The sequence below is a fragment of the Megalops cyprinoides genome, chromosome 12 (assembly GCF_013368585.1).
Source record: "Megalops cyprinoides isolate fMegCyp1 chromosome 12, fMegCyp1.pri, whole genome shotgun sequence".
In the NCBI taxonomy this organism is placed as follows: Eukaryota; Metazoa; Chordata; class Actinopteri; order Elopiformes; family Megalopidae; genus Megalops; species Megalops cyprinoides.
The window spans coordinates 34888866-34912472 of NC_050594.1; the positions used below are offsets into that span (position 1 = coordinate 34888866).

Genomic DNA, 23607 nt, shown 5'->3' on the forward strand with positions numbered 1-23607 from the left:
AAAGGCAGACAGGCATTAATGAACAGACCGCAGCCAAATGAGTAGGAAATGGCAGTATGTTCTGTGACTGGAGCTCTCAGACGCCACGCCGTCCTTCAGATGTTCTCTGTGAAGAAGGCAAAGGAGTGAGAGAGAGTGAGAGAGAGAGAGAGGGTGGGGAGGGGTTGGGGAGACAGATTTCCCCTTTTCTGCTTTACAGCCTCCTCGATAGGCACCGTGTCTCAATGAATTTTTATTAGTGATAGATAAAACGGGCCATATTGCGTTAAGTCAATATGTTTGTTCATGATTAAAACAAACTGATTCGGGGCCTTGATATTGATTTCATTCCCTCCTCCCCTAATAAATATGTACTACATTGCTTGTTTGTTATCAATTTTTACCCCCTCCATTTCTACCTCACTTTCCTTTTTTATCTGGCTAACATTGGATTGATTGAAAATGGGAATTTTGGAGGTCCTTTGGCTGGCAGGATGTTATTTGCAAAGGCTATGGGATTTTATCATGGGCTGGGAGGCACAGGCAGTAAATCAGGCTCATTTAGGCTATTTTTATTGTACTGATTCTGACACACGTCATCCTTGAATTGCTTTGAGCATATGGCATATTTCAAAAGAGCAGATTGTGAATCATAAAGAAATAAAATTAATAACCACCTTCAGAACTGGAAACAACATAATGACAAGACACGGCTACCCTCTGGCTTTCTTCCCCCTCCACTCGGGTTTTCATTTCCAAACTGCAGGGGTCACTGTCAAGGTCAAAACTAATCTTCTCTCTCATCTTGCATATTGACCTCACCATTAGTCATTTTTAAGTGATAAAGTCAGAAATACCACAGCAATTCTTTCTCTTTAAAGGCTGTTTTGAACCATTCTTTTATTAATGCACAGTATCATCTTTTTGCTCCATACACAACTGAATTACATGCCATAAAAGGTATCTGGTGCTTATGGTAAAAGCACACAGTCTAATAGTCGGTATGCACTCACAAAGAGCACGCCAAAAAAGCAACACTCTACAGCTATCTCTAGTTAATCTTATTTTTGTGTTTGCTCTGTTATCCCAATTACAGAGGCATTTAGTTTGACACATATTAACATTGCCTGGGTTTTTACATTTGTACTCCTCTACTCCTCTTCTTATGTTCAACACCACCACTACCTCCATGTTCCATGGGTATGCTGAAACTTAATGCTGTAGAATCAGTTGCTAGTCGAACCCCCATCACAGGAAACATCAACGTCTCGTCTGGATCCAGATCTCTTCTTAGCGATTCCTGACAGTTTGAATAAATTTCAACTTAATCTGCCCTGATCTGACGCCTTGCTGATCAAAGCACCACTTCTCCCAAATATTCTGCTCATCTCCACTGGATTGAAACTGCTCTGCAGGCCCGTTTTGTTTTTGACTGAAGTATTTTTCTCATCCTTTTTTTTTTAAGTGTGTTACACCTTCTGAACGTTCCTGAGTTTCGCTAGCAGAGAGCTCATGGGCGCCTCATCGCGTATTTATAAATGATGCATTAAAAGCTCCGGTCTTTATTAGCAGCCTCTCTGGCGGCTTCTCCCACTGAGGCTCCAGAGAAGGCTTGTTTGGATTTCTGTTCAAAGGGGAATTATTTACACGTGCTGTGTGATGTGCCTGAGACAGAGAAACACAATTTCATTTACAGTCAGGTCTTATTTCACCATTGTTATTATTTTATTATCTCTCCTACATAGTTTGTGTCATGTCTAATGGAAATGCCAGTAAATAGTCAGAGTTGTTAGATAGGACTGCATGTGATGTAGGGGATAGAGAGTTGGACTGTGGGTGCAGTAGCTTTGACTCCCAGATGGGACACTGCTGCTGAATCCTTGGGAGGGGCCCCTGTCCTTGATGACTCAGATTAAAGGCCAGCTCTGGGGGAGATGGTGAGAGCCTATGATGTGCTGGTTGGAGGCTGGCCTTGATAAGGCCACCCGCAGAGTAAGCAGTGCAGCCGTAGCGGGGAGGGATGCTGCGAGGAACATGCCAGTGTCTGTCACTGGCCCTCCTCTGTGTCAGGCGTACAGGCGCTGACGCAGTGCTGTTTTATGTAGCAGGAGCAGGTGGCGTTTAATGTGGAGACTGGGCTCCATGGGGCTTGCACCTGCAGAGACAGGCCAGACTAACCGGCAGCGCTCATTCACCCCTCTCATTCATTACGCATACATGGACATGAATACTCACATACACATACATATGCATTTTGTGTGTGTATGTGTGTGAGTGTATGTGTGCGTGTATGTATGTGCGTGTATACATGTGTATGTGAGTGTTTGTGTGTGTATGTGAGTATTAATGTATGTGCCTGTGTATGTGTATGTTTATGTGTTCGTAGGTGTAGGTGTAGGTGTATGTGTATGTGTATGTTTATGTCTGTGAATGTGAGTGTGTGTGTGTATGTGTATGTATGTGTGTGTGTGTGTGTGTGTGTGTGTGTGTGTATGCATGTGTGTGTGTATGTCTATGTGTGTGTGTATGTGTATGTGTATGTGTGTGAATGTGTGTGTGTGTATGTGTGTTTGTGTGTTTGTGTGTGTGTTTGTGTGTATTTATGTATCTGCCTGTGCGTGTGTGTATGTGTATGTGTGTGTCCTGGTAGTGCTGCTTTTCCCTCATTAGCATGAATGGCTGATGGGCTGTCTCCTCAGTGAGGATTTCTTTGTGGCAGACCTTGGACATGTGACCCAGGTCAGCATGTTGCCTTTGAGAGATGGGGTGCGGGGTTCAGTTGTAGAAATGGAATTACTAGAATGGTTTTACCCATTAAAAGGAACAATATATTGTTTGCAAGCCCTGCAGCCATATTGGATCGGGTTGCATTATAATCTTCATTCAGATTCAGACACGTGTCTGCTTTTGAAGGGCTTTTCATTTTAGAATATTAAGCTTTTTGTCTGTTGAATGAGGATGCCATAGTAGATATAACAGTGTAATACTGAAATAAATAAAATGCTGTGACCAATCTGGTAATGCTTTATCTATGCTTTCCTTTCCTGTCCACTCCTTGGGGTCATATTGGTAAGTCATTGAATCATAGGAGAGTAGGAAACAAAAAAATCATCACAGAGGTTAAAATGAGGTTAGCATGTTCCATTTTAGCATACATTTTGTACTTGAAGATGTACTTTTTTGCTAATTTTATGAGAGCTAAATCAAAGGAGTCAGAATACAGTGCCTCCCATCTTCCAATTAAGCTCTGAAGTGCACTCGCCACCTCTGCCTGCATGAATAGGTTGACAGCAAACAAAAGCCTGTGTGTTTCTAGAATGCTTGGTTCATCCGGTCGCCAGGGTAACCCCAGTTTCACTTCCAAAAGTAAACAAAGGGTTTGTTTTTTCTGAAAACATACAATTAATAAAACTCTTCCGGGACAGCGTGCAACAATTCGTGCCACTTGGCAGGCACGTAACTGGCTGTTCATTGAAATAGCATGTCAAGAATTATCACAGCCGCAGTGTCCAGTGTGAGAATGAGAGGGAGGTGCAGTTTCTGTGTGGGTCTGTGTGTGTATATGTGTGTGGGTATGTTTGCATATGTGTATGAGTGCTCTGTGTGTGTATGGATTTGTTGGTACAGTGAGGTCCGAAATACAGCAATATCAGGGTTCCTCCAGAGCATTGAGTTGTCAGAGAGGAGGGCAACATCGCCCTGTTTAACACAGTTAAATGCAGGGTCTGATCTCCTCTGTGGATGGACTGCAGGTATAATATTTACCCCCCCCAATTCATCTCAGTACTGCCCTCTGATTGTGTGACTGTGTCCTCTGCCAGGGCTGACTAGTGATGAAGTGATGCTGGGAACAAAGAGCTCAGTGTTGGGGTTGGAGCATGCTCCTAGTGTGTGTGTGTGTGTGTGTGTGTGTGTGTGTGTGTGCGCGCGCGCGTGTGTGTGTGCGCGTGTGTGTGCCAGATGGCACGGTGTGGTGAGAATGGACCAGGATAAAGGGAAGAGACTGTCAGGGAGAGAGGAGGCGCAGTCACATTAAACCACGGCCCAGCTGCCCCATCCTGGACAGAGGAGCTGTCTGCAGAGACCACTCTCACCTTGACCCCAGTCTCCTCCACACTGACCTGCGACAGAGCAGGAGAGGGAGGAGACAGCACAGGCAGTTTCAGATAGCATACAAAAAGGCGATGACCACATTCTGCAGATGCAGAAGATTCTAAATGAAAAAGTGAAAATAAAAGTGAGAAGAGAGAGGAAAGACACTTCAAAGTCCTTTATTCATTATGCAAAGCATTGAATGTCTGCCAAAGAAATACTCTTAGTTTCAAGTATATTGATTAAACCGTGTCTATATCTGTCTATTGCACACAATAACTAACCATTTCAAGGCACTACAAGAATCTTTTATACATAGTTCTACAAGGTAACAGCACATATATTCCTCTTCATCAGGTATTAGACAGAGGAGGAGGGGCAAAGGGTGGGACTGAGAGGGAGACAGAGGGCAGGGAGAGAGGATGTGAGCTGTGAATAATTATGTGAGTCATGCTAATTTCACCATCACTGTAAGTCAAGAGTCCCATGTTATCCCATAACTTCTGTTAAAAACACCTCTTTTTTGGGTGGTCACTTTGTGACATGAACAATGGCACAAAGACTTGCAGCCCATTCTGCCCATCTCAGTGGAGCAGAGGCTTCCTGTGTTTCTCCAGCCTCTCTTTCATAATCTCTGATTGGCTTTGGGGCAGGGGGCTGGAACACAAGCACTTGATCAAATGTTGTAACATATTCTGGAATCTTAGAGGAAAAGGTTAAAAAAGATCAATAACATCCCCCAACAAACACACACAAACATAAACACATACATGCACATACTCACACATGCACATCCACACACACACACACACACACACACACTTACACATGCGCTCATACATTCACACACACTGAAGGAAACATGAGGACAAGCAGCTATTCTCTGTGCATTTCCCCTAATGTCAGGGTGTTCTCCAGACCTGTCCCCTTCACCAGCACTGCTGACTCTCTGATCCTCACCCCTCCCTCTCACCTCCAGCCTGTCGCCCCAGTCATGCAGGTAATCTTTAATCACCACTCACTTCGGGCACTCATAAAATGCCCTTTTTTGCCAAGGTGTTGGATGGCCGTGTGGAGGGACATTAAAATGCCGGCTGCACTTGAGCCAGGTGTTCCCAAAGAGAGCATCATTCCAGAGCCTTTTTACGACCCTGTCCCATCAGCCTCTACATGGTCAGACCACAGGGTCTGTAAATGAAGAATTCCATTCCCACACTCTCGCTTCACCAGCATGGGCGGGAGGGAAAAGTATTATCGCTCCAGCTCCTGAGGTCAGCCTTCAATTCATTTCATTCTTGATGAGCTGTCGTTGTGCTCCAAGGAATAATGTCATGCCAGTGTCTCAGATCAGGCATTCTTCCCATTTAGGAACTCACCCTGAACAACACATCCAGCTGTACGTTGGAATATGGTCACTAGTGTTACTCAGCATAGTGTTTAGGACCCACCAAAGTATTTACAAAGCACATATCCTAATAACCACATCTTTGGAGAGTTTCTCACACCAAAAAAGCTTGGCTTGATGTGTTTGTTTGGACACCAGAACCACCCAGGACAAACCCAGGAGGTAGAATTTTGTCTCTTTCTGATTGATAGGTCACACAGAGGTGTTAAATTAATCTTATTTTTTTTCACTTTAACGAGAGGGCCCGGCTCGCCATGGTGGTGGACAGCGTGCCGCCGTTAGCCGCTCATCCGTCTGAGCCCTGCGGCCTGCTCCTTTCCAGTTGGGCTAATTAGAGAGGTTATCTCAGGCTCCCCTACCACCACATTCCAATTTCAAATTGCCCATAGTGCTCCAGGACACCAGGGCTGTGTCTGATTTCATACGCACGCTCATTAATTCCACTCCAAAACCAATCAGTGACTCAAACCCAGGTAGGAGTCCTGCAGAGGGCTCTTTTGGTATGAAGCATGCCATTCTCCATATGCGATTCCTGTCTGACTCAACATTTCACATCAGTTTAATTAAACACAGATCCTAATTTGATTGAGCATCCGGGATTCTTGCTGCATGCAGGCAAGCATGTTTCCCTTTATGCATAAACACAAACTGAGCCCCTACATGGAGAACGCATGCTCTCTTCAGCGGCGTTCTTAAACCCAGTCAAGGATGGACAGGGGGATTGAGCAGTTCTGGGTGAGAGTGGGCTCTGGTTCCATCAAACATGGAGGCTGAGGGTCTGTGGAAAGACCAGGCCCGTCAGACAGTGCTGCAGCAGGCAGGCCCAGGAGTGCAGGCAAAGCTCTGACATGTAATTTAATATGTGGACAGACGTGAGTGCAGGGATTCTCATTATCGATCGGCAGCAGCGTTTGATTCGCTGGAGTTAAGTTAGATGTTGCCATAACAACACTTGAAAGAGTAGATTTAGGTATTAGGGTCTGTTTCGCCTTGAGAGCAGGCTTGCCGCCTGTGAGAGAGGGGACGATAGCGCCTTTTCCAGTAAACAAAAAAAGGCCAACGGGAGAGTTTTATGAAAGCGAAGGGTGAGGAGGGAGGGGGGAGAATTGAAAGAGGGCTTTGGGGGGTAGGGGGTGACTAGGGCTTTGAAGGGTTTCTCATTCTGGAGAGAGAGGCAGTCCAGATGAGCTGCCTGAGTGTCCTGGTCTTGAAGATTCTTAATGACCTCTCTGTGTGGTTTCCACTAGATTCTCAGATAGACTGTGTGGTGTTTAGAAGTAGAAAAAACCTTACACACACAGACCTTGTGCTGGACAGCACAACACCTGCAGAAACACCCCCCCACTCAGGAAGCAGGCAAGATCAATCAATCAAAAGTCAAATTGTTTTGGGAGGCCAGTCTGCAGGGTTAGCCTTTATTCAACCTGTGTAGGGGAATGAAAAATAATTCACACTGTATGATGATGCTATTACAGATGACCCCATAGTGTTGGAGTTCTGGGGGCCAGCCCTCTAGGTTGGCTTGTATGCAGTTCCCCAATGTGGCCACCAGAGGGCTCACTGAGACTGATGGCAGCCTGGAGGTTGATCAGCTGTGGGGGAGGGGTCCTTTGAGCAACAGAGTTACACTGTGACCACCCTGCTGCCCTGGGTTCTTACTTCCTTCCTCACTGTTTCTAGCTGCCCTCCACAAGGCCTCTCTCAGGGCTGTATGCACTCCCCTACCTTCCTGCCGCTGAGCTGGGTGGCAGCATGGACTCCTGAAGGGGGGGGGGGGGGGGGGGCTTGTGGGTTCACTTCTCAGCCAGGGTGCTGCAGTTGTCCCCTTGAGCAGGACACTATACTTAACCTAAAATCCTTTCGTAAATATCCTGGTGTAGAAATGGATAATGTACATTTGGCCTTGATGTGCGCTCCTGTTGTGCAAATAAATAAACAATTGATCACTTCAAGCTGTGGGTTTGCTTGTTAGGTGACATTACATGTCCAGGACATGTCTTTTAACCTGCATTGCCTTTGCAGCTGACTCCATTTTCACATTATAGGACACATGACAGTCACAGAAATTTTTCACAGATCACAGACCTGTCAGTGGACAGGCCCGAAAACATGGTAACACACACTCAGTCCCTGTTGCACAAGCGAATCTTGTGCTTTGCATTGGTTATCAAGTTCTTTTTCCTGGACGCCCCTCGTTTGTAGATCGTTTGCAGTACATGCCAGTGACGGCTAGACATGCTGAAATCCACAGAAACGTGTTCATCGCAGAGACCGTAGCGTAGGGTGGGTGGAGGCTGGGCTGGGTGGGAAAACCCAGTTAAGGGCATGTACACCCCTGGGATGTGAATTTTTAAATATAGGGATATTTTGTTGTCAGCACTTCTGACGGAGGCCCATTATGCCATATGCATAATTCAAAAACACAAATATGGTTGTTGACACGAGCAAGGCATATCATTTACAAGTCTGTCTCTGTCTAGAGGGGCTAAATTCAGGGCTGGGAATTAGCCAGGAAATAAATTAATAACACACAGGCCCCAGCCTCTGCATGTTGATATATCGCTCAGAACAGCAGTACAGTGGAGGGCAACATTTAGCTGGTGAACGGAAAGCACAGCTTCAAATACACATTACATACTAAAGAGAGCTTTATTTCTTGTACTTTAATCTCTTGTAAAAAAAGAAGTTACTTATGGATGTTCTGGGTCTGAATTGAAAGCATGTGAAATGGAAGGATTGCTGATTGGTTGGTAATGGTTGTACGGTTGCAGCAAGATTGGATTGATGTAGGGCTGATGGCAGGAAGGGTGCCTGGATGTCCTCTGGTATTTACACACAGAAGAAAGCTGTGTTCAGAGACAGGGTGAAAGAGCAGGAGATTCTCAGTAATGAAATCAAACCTTTAAAGCAGGGTGCAGTTTTTGTGCATCTCCTTAGGTTGTCTTGGTTGTGGCCAGGACCTGATTTTTGAAAACAGTGCTCTTGAACTGAGAAGGGAAGAATTGCATGCTATTTCATAGGCTATACCATCTGTCCCTTCTTTTATTAAATAGCACTGTGTTCATAAATGTAAGAATTTCCTCTCAGATAATAAAAAGCCCAATTAACCTCTAAACACACATTTAGCTGTAATATTGAAAAGTACAATATATGTAATAGTGTATGTATAATAGTGTACCAGTATTCTGACATACAGTATAATTTCATAGTCATTCAAGCCCCTGCCTCCTCAGAGAAGTTACTTTATCATCTGTTTTTGAATGCTGCTATTTTGTTCATGTCTTGTAGTAGTGTTGTTCTCAAATTCCCTTTGACAAAAACACGAAACATGAATCAGTTTCTTAAAAATGTGAAAGCACCGTCTGCCAATGAAGGGGGGGTTTAAGTCTTGTGAAAGATGAATCCATTTTTCCGTCTAACCGAGCAGTACATTGCCAAATGTCACCCTCGCCACAGTGCCAGTAGACAAGATGGAGCTGTTTCACTGCTGTTTAGTGGAGACGTGCCTGTGATTTTGCCTGATGGGCCCAGCCGTATTTCAACAGCAATTATGACAGAGGGATTCAGGCATGCTAGTGGCTAAGCGGGCAAGCTCAGAAAGACTAGCATCAGGATCCTGGCCCTTCGCTGTGTCGTCCCCTCAGTACCTCCTGGTACATGAGCTTCGGAGTGGTGGGAGAGGAATGTGAGGAGGGCAGAGTTCTCAGCATGCTCTGTGCTGGACCCCAGGTTTCTTTTATCCACATGTATCCACTGGTGCTCTCAGTGTGCATGCTTTATTGTGCCTCCAGGACTCTGATGTGTTAGGCGTGCATGTGTGTGTGTTGTGTGTGTGTGTGTGTGTGTGTGTGTGTGTGTGTGCATGTGTGTGTTCATGTTTGTGTGTTTGTTCTTAATGCTTTTGACTCTAGTCACAATTTCTGGCATGCGTGAACACACACACACACACACACGCACAAACACCCATACACACACATGCCCAAAACCTTGGCTTTAAACAATCTGCATACAGTGAACTTGTGCTTTTTATAGCCTGTTACTCTGTCATTTATTTTGGTCAGGTCTTAGTGTCACAATTGCAGTTAAGATGCTAATGATAATGTTCTACCTTAGTAAGCTGCAGCATTTAGGTGTCCTCATTGGCAACAGAGTGTTTTTTTCCTCACTAAAAACTCCACTGATGTCACAATAGAATAGAATTAAAACTTAAAAATAATTTTACTGGCCACATATCCGGTTTCTGCAGCTGAAACCACTGCATTGCCATAGATGCTAGTGTATTAGGGAACAAAGTCTGCTTGCACTTCCTCTCATACACAGGTGACATCCCCCCCCCCATATGAGCAGAAAGTGTGAAGCATGTCAGTCTGTTTACTTATTTTAGTAGACCTGTGCTCTCTGTGTGAATTTATACACTGACAGAGGCAATGGAAGACAGGGTGGAGATGGGGGACAGGTCATTTTGTGGGGGCTGGATCACATTTGTAATGCGCAGACCCTATGTAGAGGGATAATCCCCTCACCCACGCTTTCTTCTCTGAGGGTCATGCTTCTGAAACCCGCTTACGGCTTATATCCTGGTTGGCGGTGGCATTTTCCAGCAGCCAGCCTATAGGACAGTGTTAGCATTTTACCCAGAAGAGTACTGTGGGAATTTTGTGAAGTGTACTCTTACAGCAAGTAGGCAGCAAACTGGTTTAAGAACTCAGCTGTGAAAAAACTGTGGCACAGCAATAACCTTACGTTAATAGAAGGACATGCAGTAGGAGCAGGAGAGAGGGCACTGCTGTATTTCGAAATTAGAGGATGTATTAGAGAATTGTTTTCTTTTTTTTCTCTAGTAAAGGCTTTTCTCTGGAGAAGGCTTTTAGGCTGAGCCTTCTGAGGCCAGTTTAATGCAGTGATGTACTCCTGGGGTCTTTGTCTATTATCCTGCAAAAGTAAATAATTCTGTTGAATGGCGAGGTGAGGAGCAATGCTGTCGTCATATCGTTCTCTTCATCTTTTTTAACTGGCTGTGTATCAAAGTGCAGCAGGCGTACCTCTGCAGCAACAACTTTCTCTTCCCCTAAAATTCACTCTCTGCCCTGTTCTACAAAGACATACACACACACACACACACATTTACATACACAGGCGCATGTGCGCACACACACACACACACACACACACACACACACACACACACACACATACACATGCACACAAATACACACACACACACACACTCACATGCACACACTCTCTGGGAGGCTGTGGCCATTTAGTTTAGCTTTGTTACCCTGTCCCAAGGTCATGTCAAGGTCATTTGGAAATCAGCTGTGTGGAAAGCTGTCTATTCCAGCTCCATCACTTCTGCAGGGAGGAGACTGTCTGTGGGCAGGAGCAGCTGCACACAGAAACAGGTCTCCCTGTCACCTGCCTCCCTGCCATTACTGCCACTACTGCAGGGATCGCCCAGACTTGCTCACTAAATCTGTCAGTGATGACAAATATTGCCCTACAGTGAACCCATGCTTTGCAGATGTTAACATAATGTCACCAAAATCTTAATTAACAACAGGCAACATGTCCAGGCCTCAGAAAACCCCTGCATTTCATAAAGCAGGCCAAAGCTACATCTCTGAATTTCCAGTGTAATTATTATTTCATTTCATTGCCTTCCCTCTCTGATCTTTTGGGAAGGGTGTACTCTGCTTGGGGTGTTTGGAAAAAAGAAAAACACTTTCAAAGAGGGTTGTTTTTCTTTAATCACCATATTATCGTTGAGGCAACAGAAATGCTTCTAGTGTGTTCAGTATGTTTTTATATAATGCAAAACTCCGTTTGCAACCTCATGCGATATAATCTTTCCAGTGGCACAGCAGCACTGCTCTGCTTACTGGGAACGCATGAAGCATTGTGGAAAAGAATGTGCTGCATGCAAAAGATAGAGAGATGGTGGGGGGGCAGACAGGGAGGGAGAGAAGGAGAAAGAGAGGAAGAGACAGGTAGAGGGAGGGAAGGAGAGGAAGACAGCGAATGGCTGTTTAAAGGTGAGTTCTGTGGGAACTTCTCTCACTCCAGTGTTGTGGATCCCCTCAGGGACTCCCTGTCTTCGTCTTCGTTTGAGGAAGTCTGCGCAGTCTTTCAAAAGCCACAGCAAGAAGGAAATAACAGCGCCAGGGTCCTACGCCAGCATCCCCAATCCCGCACTCCCCTCCCCTGTCACCCCACCGCCATCCCCCCAGTGGAGAAATCACAGCACTGGACACTTTATCTATACATAAGCTTGTTTATGCACCATGTGTTTTGCGCAGAGTGTTAAGATGATGAGAAAGACTCCCATTCTCCAGACATTGCCTCTGAGCATTTGACACATTTCTAAGTGCGCACTCTTGGTTTCTGCTCAGGGTCTAATTATTTCTGCCTGGCTGTGTAGAAATCAATTTCATACTCAGTTGTCCACTGCTTCCTATTGACATGCATATATGTACCAGAGCAATGGCGTGCATAGGGGTGAGTGGCAGCAGCACATGTACCTACTGATATGTCAACTAGCATGTGACAGCCTGTGGAGTTTTTCTCTTCGTGTTTGATGAATTCATCAGGTAAAGCGGTAGGTTATACACAAACATCTGCGTTTGAATTCCTTTAGCTGTCATAATCACATTGTTTTTTATGAAATGTAATTTGGTTTTTTAAAAAATATTCCATCCATAATCCTACTTTTTCAAGAGAGGTGTTTGCTTCAAGCCCTGATATTGTGGTATATTTTTTTAAGAATATGCCGGAGCATAAAATGTCATGCATGGATATGTTGCTTAATTTTGAGTCCTTTTCATGAACTGCTTATATACTACAGCTCATACATTTACTAATATACTACTATTAAGACTAATGATAGTAACAATGATAAGAAAAATACATCTTCCTGCCAAACACTTTGAACCAGAGTCCAAATATGTGCCTCCCCCCCCAAAGCACTGATGCACCCACATCCCAGTGGAGATACCACCCAGCCCCCTCTGGAAGCCCCCCTCCCTTTTTCTGTTGCAGGGGAATTCACTCTGTGTATTTCAGCCCACAATTAATGTGAAAGCAGCATAATGCGGCTGCGACTCCTGGTGCCCAACGCTCCCCCATTTATCATCACACTTTTACATTGACCTTGACACCCACTTCATTAGAATAAAGATTGTCTACCATTTAGGTTACATTGTTCCTGCGCGCACAGACCCCATGCAAATTTCTGCTCCGATAGAGGAGCGGCGAGTCTGTCAGAGGTCGTCTGCATTAAATGATTGCAGCTATTTTCCGACTGCTTCTTTTCATTCGGTTCAATTCAGCCCCTCTCCTCGCCACCGCCCAGGCTGCTGGGAATTTAACTCTTCTTGCTCGCCCCAGCTCCTGCTCCAACAAACGCTTTTTAACGAGCTTTAAATAGGAACACTTAATTGGCTGTTAAGAAATGCTTGGCGGAGAGAGAGGAAGAAAACCCCAGAAAAATCGTAAAGACTCGACACCCCCGCCCAGCCTCCTTGTCCTCCTCAAAGTAAACTTTTTTGTGCGTTTACAGTCACAAAAGAGGCCACTTTTCTTGGGCAATGCTCATTATCAGGGCGCCATCGTGTTGTCGTTCCAGGGAAGGTGCAGCGGATCATTGGTGGGGGAGGTGAGAGGCTTGATGTGATTTTGCCTCTCTGTTTCCTTCCCCCCTGAGCTCCCATGATAGGATCCCAATTCATCTCCATCATTCTGCACATAAGTCAAAACAAGGCCAGGCCACACTGGTGCAAAGAAAGAGGAAAACACCAAAGGAAATAAGATGTCGGTTCCTATAACAGCGTTGAGCAGTGATATAATTAGAATTAAATTATTAATGAGGGATACTTAAAAAAGATTGTTTCATGATCCTCTATTAGTGAATTTGCAATTCATTTCAATATTTGTCGTTTGATTTATATCACGGATAATGCAATATAGGCCCAATTAACAATGCATGGCCTGTGTAATACGATTTTCAGTTAATGCAAATGGAATAAGCTAGAAGAAAGAAACCGATTCGAATCCTCAAATGTAATTTACCCAGCCAGTTCTGCCGATTTTAAATGACATTGCACTTTTTAATTTTTCTTCCCCCATCAAAGCTAGGGCACCAAATTTATCCTGATCAGCCAAGTCTATTATTAATTTACAGGGAGAATCGCCCAAGCAGTTATAATTTCTATTGCTTTCTCTGAGTTATTTGCCTTAAATTATCATCAATGAGGAAAAGGCAGGCGGCTTGACAACATTCTGATTGTATGCAATTTGGTGCTGGTAATATATAGAATACAAGAGGCTGTAATATATGCACTTTTGACTTTCTAACTCTGGTGTCTGGCAAACAGGAAAGACTGCCTAAACACACTCTTTTGGCTCTGTTTGTCATTCTGGCAGTAGTCAGGCCCTCCCTGGCCACAGTTATTCGTCCTCTTAAAACATTGTGATCTTGGCCGATTGTATTGTTTCCTGTGTTTTTCTGGGGAAAAAATAGCAAGCCCAGGGCAGTAAGAGAGAAGGGGTTTGAGTCTGCTGAACTTAGGACCCAGGGCTGGCGATAAAAGGGCCTTTGTTTGCAGCTGAATGGCATTAGCCATGGGCTTCCTATGGGGTCACCATGAAGTCTAGGAAGAGGACAGGAGGGGGAGAACCATGAAAGAACATCCATAAACCACACACACCTCCGTTACTTAGTGTTAGAGGGGGGGAAATGCAATAATTACTCCTCTAAATGGTCAGTCAAACTGAGTTCAGTTGTCAAATTGTGTTGTAGAAAAGAAAAAAATCCTTCGACCATGTCAGAAAACGCAAAGGGGAAGCTATTGTGGAGAGCCTAGAGGTCCGGCAAGCTTTTTTCTGTAAATAATTCTCTGTAAAAGGCCCTGCTGTTCCTGTGTTTTTGTTTTTTTTTCACCAATCTGTGGGCTGACTGTGTGCTTCTTTGTCTATTGATCCTCTTGAATTTCTCATTAACACTTCGCAAATCTGTGCAATGTATCCTCTTTGGAGAGGAGGAGGAGGGGAGGAGGGTGCAGAAATGTCGCAGATTCCGCCAGGCAGCCTATTGTTTTCTCTGCCTTCTGAAGTTATAAGAAGGAGAGAATTCCCAGGAGTCTTTGTGGCAGAGTTCACATTGTATGGCCCTATAGCATCCTACTCCTGAGTCATCTTATTCTTGACATTCCTCTTCCCTGAAAGATGGCATTGTGCTCAAGGTTTGTTAGCCACTTAATGTATTTTCACTATGTAAAGTTTTTTTTCCTTCACTTGCTTTCAGTTAAAAAAAGAGGAAAGATTCCATAGTAGATCGGATCTGGAAAGGCTCGTGGAAACGTCTCGCTCTGACCCCACAGTGACTGGGCACCTTGTTCTTAAACACTGAGGGAAGGATAAAAAAAAAACACAAAAACGCTTGACTCACTGCTCAATGTGAGCCTTCTATACCAGTTGGAAAATGGCTTATTCTTCTGGTCACCATGGTGACAATTAACAGTGCTTCAAGGCCTTTTGTTCCAGGCCCGTTTGGGCAGATTTTTTGGGGGGCGTGATTTGTCAGGAAAAAAAAAACGATTTACAAAAGCAGGCATTTTGCATTAACTGTCAAGAATGTTGTCCAAACCAAGGGGGTTAAGTTTCTTTCCTTCACCTTTTTTTAAAGTAAACATTTTTGCATTTTCTTGCCAGGAATGGAGTGAGTGTGTGTGTGTGTGTGTGTCTCCTGGATTGCTGCTCTTTCAGGCTCCTTTTATTCCACTCTTTTAAATGTCTCCAGCAGTGCAAAGGAGATACTCAGATTTTTGCCAAATTATTTCCCAAAACACAGCATCATTAACTGTGCTCATCTGACCACAGTTAGCATATATTTTTATATATTTTAGCCACAGCCACTGCAACAGCATACATATAAATACACACATTCTGCATACTGCTAACAAGTTGCCATATCATTTTACAGTCTTGAAAAGTGCATTTGGAATTTGTCATTTTTAAGAAATGGCTTTGTGTTTGAAGTCATATGTGGCATTGTATTTACTGATAAGATCATAGCTACATGTATCAAGGTAATAGACATTCCCCATTTTCAGCTCAAATCAATTGAAACTGAAACCTTTAGATTAAGATGAGAGAATCCAAAGCTGTAAAGGTGAAGAATTATTCAGCATTCTTCTGCTGCTGCATTTTTAAAGCCTCGTGTTGAGGTACACCATCTCTTCCAACCTAGTTTGTGTCTCTCTCACGCTGGATACAGGCAGCTGTATAGCAGCAAGGGTAATCCCTGCTATCATATCCAGATCCAGTCCTAGACTCATGTACAGGCGAGCAAACAGAGCCATTGTTCTGTGAGGACCCCCAGAACTGTTTGTTTTTTCAGAGCTATTGTTGTGCTCCACAGTCTTTCTCTCTTGAGCTGGTGGTGTGAGTTGTCTCTGCTCTGCGGTCGTTGCCTTGCCTGGTCCAGGGCCTTTTGTGTCCCCGCCCTGATCGCTTTTTACCTCACGACAGCCGCAGCCCTGTTCTGTGGAGTGGCTCCTCCCCCTGGCTGAAGGAGCACTTAGGTCAGCGGGTAAAAGGAGAGGTCGACCCAGGGAGTCGGAAGGGGCCAGCTGAGACCCCCAGCGTTTTTAATGATACCGTTAATCTTGTTATCGCTTGCACGCTATTCTCTGACGAAAATTCATTGCAGGATGTCGGCACTCATTTTCCTTACTGTGAGCCTTTATGGTGGGCTGTCCTCAAGAAGATGTATGCTGTTTTATACTGGGATTGCTTTAATGTCAAGCAAGAATACGCAAAAAGCCAGTCTATGTGGTCAATGTGTCAGGACAGCCCCCGCTGTTTTGTTAAGTATGATAGTCATCAGCTTGTGAATATTTAATGACCTCTCCCCCACCTCAATCCCAGCCCGTTCCCCTGGGAACTGCTTGGATGTTAACTAGGGTCACCTTTAAAGGAGGGCGAGGTTTCTGACCAGGGCTGGGGTCACTCCAGGAGTCCACGTAGCTGTAACTTAGTCCTCCTACAATGTGACTCATCAATGCCCTCTCTGCCACTAGAAGGACAATATCAGTGCCTTTGAGTGGACAGCAGAAAGTACATAGCCCTTTCTCTCTGGATCTCTGCACTGTCTGATTACATAGTGTTTGTTAATGTTAAATGCTTTGGTTCAGGGAGTCTCAGTTTTGTTGTGTGTGCTGTTACCCTGTGAAATGTAAGGCCATGATGACCAAAAACAAAATGTGACAGTGGCCTCTGTACAATTGTCCTTCACAATGAAGGACCTAAGACTAGTAGGTGGATTCCCATTGTGGTCCATTTGGACTGTTTGCACAGACAGTTGATTAGCAAGGCTTCTGCCTCAGTTCATGGAATTTTACTTCTGTTGTCTCAACATGTTACAGACTCTGAGCAAACTTTAATTTAATGGATAAGATGAATTTACAAAAAATGCATTAAATGTTTTCATGTATGACTGCATTTTTGCTGACATTTTCAGAGTCTTTCATAACCATTAATATGTGAAATGAATTAAAAAGTAATGACTGCTTGTTGATTTTGCCTCGCGTTTATTCGAATGTGTCTCTGCGCATGCATACCATCATCCTTCCCCCACACCCCGAAAATTCAAAGCCTTTCAAACTTATATTTGAATCCAGTTAAAGGCACCTCATGGACAGATTCACAGTGTTTGTATGCTCCACACAGATGTTCTCAGTGACCACATAAGTCAACCTGAGACAGATCAGCTTCATCCTTTTACATCACAGAACATTGGAACATTGAAACACTTTTATACTGTAAGATCTGGTAGAAGGGAAAGTCCTGATATCTGCCTGGGTGTCTGCCTAACCCACTATATCTACCTTTCCCACCATGCAACTGTGTTAGAACAAAGAGCTGTTGAGGGGCATATATCAGGCTGTCATGAGTACTTAAACTCATGTGCTGAGCAATCAGACTATTTAACAGGGCAGTTCTTGATTTAGCCTTTTTGATTTCTGTTTGTTTTAAAACATTTTGATTTTGAGTTTTGATCCAATAGTACCACAGTTTAGCTTCTTATGTGAAACATCCTTTGGAAGACACCAACACCTTTTATGGAGGTGGTTTTCTGGAAAATGTCTTATCCATGCACCTGATAGGTCCAGCCTTGTTGAGCTTCATTGACCTGTTCAAGAGTGGTCTGTTTTGGAGCCAACCAGATCCACTGATCTGTAAATCATACAGATTGCTCATCGAATGTAGTGAATCCATTATGCTAGCCTATCTGCATTCTACAAATACCGTGGAATCTGTGCAGCATTGATCTAAAAAAAGAAAACTTAGTTTTATTTTATAGCTCTTCACTACATTGTAAGTAATTAATTAAGATGAGTTTTAATCTCCAAACAGGATAGTAGCTGAGAACACATACAGTATGAAATTCAATGACATATCTTTTACATCATTCAGAATCTGACCATTTTCTCACACCAATGTTCAGTTTAGAAAACTTAATATAATCCAGTTTCTTTGTCGTTAATAAGTGGCATGACGTTGCATCTACACACAGTCACAAATGTATTTAAGTTTTGTAAGGTTATTTCATTGTATTCTCAACATGATCAGGAAACCTGTCCCTGTAACAGTGCTATCGCTACAGCTCAAATGTCAAGGTGCAGCTTGGAAAGATTGTTTTGCACGGCATATCAATGAAGTTATTTAATTACGCATTGATTGTGGTTCTGAAAATTACAGACCACCACAGAAGAGCTGCATCACTGTATACGTCACCGCACACCACTACACACTACACACACCCACATTGTCACAGAGAGGCTAATAATGAGGTTCACTGGCCTCTGCAGGGCAGGCATGGAATTGCAGGTGCAATTCCAGAGTGAGTTTAATTCCATTTCAGCTGTTTTAGTTGGAGGTGCTTATCAGTGGAAATAGCCACCGTGGAGCTTGCCAGTGATCTGGCTGCTCTTGTCAGGCAGAGTAGCTCTGTCTCTTATTGGGAGGATATTTGTTGCAGCCAGGCCATTTCTACATAAATCTGAAACTTTCGATCTCATGCATTTTAAGCACCTGTATTTTTTCTCTCTCCCATGCATGTTGACTCCTGATCAATATTATGCCATTTTTAAAACAAAAGTAAAACCTGTAAAATCAATAGTTGCTGTCAACAAATAAATTGTGTGATTCCCTTATTTTTAGATGGTAACAGGTTTAATTTTGCAGCAGTATTAAAAAGTGAAAGGGATTGATGGCTAAAAAGACTCGGCGATACCATCTCCGTCATAAAAGCGACAATGAAAAATGAATCTCAGACTGTTGACAGCAAAAGGCAGGGAAAAAAACACAGAGCGCGTTTAAATATTTAAATGTGCATCGCCTGTAATGATAAATGACAACCGAAAACTAGAATCAAGTAGCTATTGATGCAGAAAATGAAAAGGGGGGGCAAGCAAAGAAATTAACGGAAAAGGTGTGAGATTGAATAGTGTCGACTTCACACTGTACAGCATGTGGCTCAGTCATTAAACCGAAAATGCCGCTTCTTAACAACACATCCCTGTTTGAAAATTTCCATACTATTATCGTGCATGCAAATGCCTCACATCTCATTTTCATGCAGTTTTGCAAAAAAAAAAAAAAAAATCTTGGGCCCAAATTTAATTCTATGCAATAAGGTACATGCCCCAGTGAGCCCAACTTCAATTGTAAGGAAAATACACACATGCCAATCCATTTCACAAGTGAAATTCTACAGTAGGGAGTGTGCTTAGCCTATGCTGTACACTACAGCTACAGCTTGGAAACAAAACAGTGTTTGGACTCTCTGTCCGCGTTATGGCATTGCATGGAACAATCACAGCGTCATTACATGAGGAGAGTTAAGAGGTCATTGTTGATTGGCTGAGAATACCCACCGCTAATGTGGCCTTAATCCTAATTTAAATGTTAAACAAAATGTGTAATTACATGACTTGTGATGTGGAAATCAGGATCTATGGTTGTTTTTCTCCATTGAACAGCAGAGCATTTTCCCTAATGGGGGCAGACATTGAATGGAAATAATGGCCCATTTCTAGCCTGTGTTCTTGATGGCTATTGTGACATGCGTGGTGGTATTAACTTGAGGAAGAGATGGAGTCCCAAGGGAGAGCAGTAGAGCAGCTTGGGAGAGCAGCCTGATCTCCCTGGTGGCTGCCTGGAGTCTGTCTAATCATTGAAGGATGCAAAGAGGGTACGCTGAGGGGAGATGGGTATTGAGACAGGAAACTGAGGGCCTAATATGGGAATGTAATCACTGAAGGACATCAAGATGGCGATGACAATGTTTCTGTTCAAGCCAACAGATTGCAAATGTTCTTTTAAAAGCTGTGATGTAGTAGGGAAAGTAGGGAAGTCAAATCATTTGAGTAAATCCCACGCATTTCCAGAAAATCAACTAATGCCCACAAGCTTTCTCTAGTTTCACTCTGTTTGCCTGTGTGTGACTCAGCAGTTCCAAAAGTAGTCTTCACTCAACTCACTCCTGCGCAGCATCAAAACACAATGTCTTGAGACAATCCTGCCTGTGTCCAGAGCTGTGCTCTGTGAGATGGCTGTATCCAGAGAGCTGTGCTCTGTGAGATGGCTGTATCCAGAGAGCTGTGCTGTGTGTAATGGCTGTATCCTGAGTACTGTGCTGTATGTGATGGCTGTAACCTGAGCACTGTGCTGTATGTGAGCATTGTGTCTAGGGCACTGTGCTCTCTATGTGATGTTGTGTTTCTTTCTCCAGGGGAACAGTGTTGAGATGGCCATGTGGCTGCCCAGGAAGATCCAGCTGCTGGCCCGGGTAGACTCTCTGCGCAGGAGTAGCAATGAGCTGCCCGCTGACTTTGAGGACCGTGTCAGCGCCCTCTCGCGCAAGTGGGACCTGCTACAGGTAATCCCCAACCCCTCCCTCCTTTAGGTCAAAGATCACATGAATGAAAATCCTCCTGTTGTATGTCTGAGGAAAGAAAGGGAGCTTCTTTTTTTGGATTGCTCTTGTAGAGACCATTTGCCATTCATCGTGACCGTTTTTGCAGTGACTTCTCTCTCCGTAACAACCATTCCCAGGGCAATGGAAGAACAGCAGAGACCTTCTGGTATTCTCTGTGCTAATGCAGGTCAATATCGCCCTGAAAGCTTTTTTTCATTTATTTCAGTTTACAGGAGGCTTTTAGAAATGCGAGTAGAGAGAAAGGCAGCTATGAGCTCATCTGAAGGAGTGGCTCAGGATCAGTGTGCATACATTCTATAAATGATGATCAGGTCTCAGGCTTTCTTTAACCAAAGCCTTTATCTATGCAGGACTTGGGGAATAGCAAGTACAGTAGCCCCTGCCCCCCAGCACCTATGCACCCAACATTTCCCAACTTGGATATTGTCCAACATGCGAGATCTTATCGGCTACAACCTCCTTGGTGATTTTATTAATTGTATGAAGTTGGCTTGCAATTCCTATCAGGTTTTAGCTCCACATTGCTTTTAAAAGCTCATTGTGGATTAATCACAGCCCATCCAATCCATTACATGGAAAATATAATTGCGGCTATTTTCAATTATCCACCTAGCTCCCACAGCACGTCTTCCTGCGCCTGTGCGTCGTTAGGAGAGGAGGTCCCACCACGCCCACACCTGGGGACGGTCAGTGCCAGTGCTGTCAGCAGGGCACACCTGGCTGGATCTCATCGCTGACACGCAGGTCACTAGACTGTGCAGAGGTCGTTAGGAGGGTTGGTCACCGGGCCCCCTCCACCACGCTGGCAGGCGCAGGCTCCCCCCTCTGCCTGCTACACAGTTCCACTTTGTTTAGCTGTTTATTTGCAGGGGAAATTCAACTAGGGATGGGCGTCAAGGCAACAGACTGGGGCGAAAATGAAACATGGTGGCACAATAAAAAAAAACAGGTTCCTTCTGTAAAGACCGAAATGATTTGTGAAGGAGAAAGGAGGGAAAAGAGAGACAAAATACAAATTGATCCTGCCACTGACCTAGAGCAAATTTTTCCCAATGGCAAATGGCAGAGGCCTCAGTTGCAAATGTTTGGAGCATGTCTTATACATGAACAGAAAGGACTGCTGTCATGTGGTCTGTTTTGCATATTCCAATAGAATCTGTGTATATAACTCTCACTATAGAACCATTGCTTTTTTTGTTACACTGATCTGCTCCAAGTCAAAGAAACGAGAAGGGGGTGGGTGGGGGATGGAATTAAACTCAATTAGCATATGCATTATTCTCCAAAGCAAAAGAGTTTTAATTTAAAACTAAGCACCAAAGAACTTGAGATTGTTTCCAGCACAGTAATCAGTGTTAATTAACATTTTGTTGTATTACAAAAAATTGTGCTGGTATTTGAACGGCACGCACATGTTAAAAAAAAAAAACAAAGTTGTGTTGGGTGGGAATATTTCTTTCATCTTAGGTGAGTGGCGTGGAGTGGAGCACCATCAGAAGGAGCCGGCAGTGGTGCGGAGAGTTTAATCTGCGAATTTCTGCTCCCTGCGCTGTGCATTACGCCGTCTCAATTGCATATTAAACAAGCCTATCAAGGCAGGCTCTGGCATCTGCTGTGCTGACACAAATTGTGAATTAAATGAAATTGATGTCCTCTGTCGTATATTTATGAAGACAGACCATTCTCTGAAGTATTCTGCTTATGAAGAATTTATGATTGCAAACTGTTCCAGAACAAAATAAAGTGGCAATAAATTCCTTTTTTGTAACCCGACCCTCCAAGGGCATTGATTTCACCTCCTGCTGCCACATTTGTCACAGCGCAAAAACAATAGCTAAATCTGGAATCCATTGAGAGCCTTCAAATTATCAATATTCAAACGAGGAGAAAAGAAAGAGAGCGGGAATGGGAGGGGTGGGGGGGTGAGGGGGTGGAGAATGCAGGCGATGTCCTTTGCTGAGAGTTAAACACTTCGAAAAGTAACAAAGGGCCACTTATGGGGCTTTTCAGGGGGAAATTATTGACTTCAAAGAAAACAGTTTAGTGAAATTAAGACAGAAACGTTCTGCTTCTTATCGAGCGAGTGTTGCTTCCTCCTCTGCCGTGAAAAAGAGAGGGTTTCTCTAAAATTAATTTCCAGTCCTCTTTTTCACACTTTCCATCCTCCGTTTGTTTTTGTTTTCACATTACACTGAGTGTGAGGAGGTTGATTATGAATAGATCCATTAATTAGTAAACAAAACAGTAAATCCACTGAAGTGCACAGGTACGGTTCATAACCTCATGTGCTAATGTCTGGCCTTGTCAGAAGAAGTCTTTTATAGGGGCGGTTCTAAAATGCGGCAGGCCAATTCATCTTGCCATTGTGCAACATGCACAAGCAGTACAGGAAAGCAACATGGACATGCTAATAAAAGAAGTCATTATTAAAGATGCAGAGGGGATGTGGAAATTACACAGTGCTTAATTGATGCAGTGCGAGGAAATAGCCACTTCATTGCTGACTCATAATCACATCTGTTTCCATTACAACTACTCTCAGACACCACACACAAAGGAATGAGAATTACACCAACCAGTGTGTTTATTAATTGGATAATGGTGTGTTTTGTGGCAGCGGATGCTTTCTCAGAATACAGAGTTCAACCCACTCTCTGCCTGAAAGAGCCCATTTCCCAGGCAGGTGGGAACTCACTTGCACTCACAAAACGCTCTCTCTGACCAGACCCCAGCATGCAGCGGTATTCTCTCTGGTAGAAGTGAGAGAAAATACTTGCTGGGCCCTCAACAGGGGGGACCTTTTTCAGTTTATCATATTGTGTTCTGGAAACATTTATGTGTTGTTTCATTAAAATATCTGTTTGTTGTTAACCCTTAAGGTACAATGTCCTGTATATCTTATTGCAAGAGGAGGGAACGCATTGCTACAGGTCACATGTATGGTGGTTACTTTCTTGTGAGTTTGGCTGTGCAATGATAATGCTGTCTGGATTGGAAATGACTTATGCTCTTTACCTTTAGCCTTTGTTTTGATTGTATCATGATGCTGTAATGATGAAGGAGGTAAAATGCAGTGGTGGCTGTGTACAGGGTTCTGGGGCCCAGAAGGATAGTATGAACAGGTACAATA

The 23607-nt window shown here is 43.8% G+C and overlaps 1 protein-coding gene across 1 annotated transcript in view; it reads left to right on the top strand.

Moving 5' to 3' along the window:
* akap6 (A kinase (PRKA) anchor protein 6) overlaps positions 1 to 23607 on the top strand; it is a 206175-nt gene that overhangs the window by 158106 nt on the left and 24462 nt on the right. The window contains exon 10 of the mRNA XM_036541655.1: positions 20271 to 20417. Coding sequence (XP_036397548.1) covers positions 20271 to 20417 — 147 coding nt within the window. The remainder of the gene's footprint in view (positions 1 to 20270; positions 20418 to 23607) is intronic.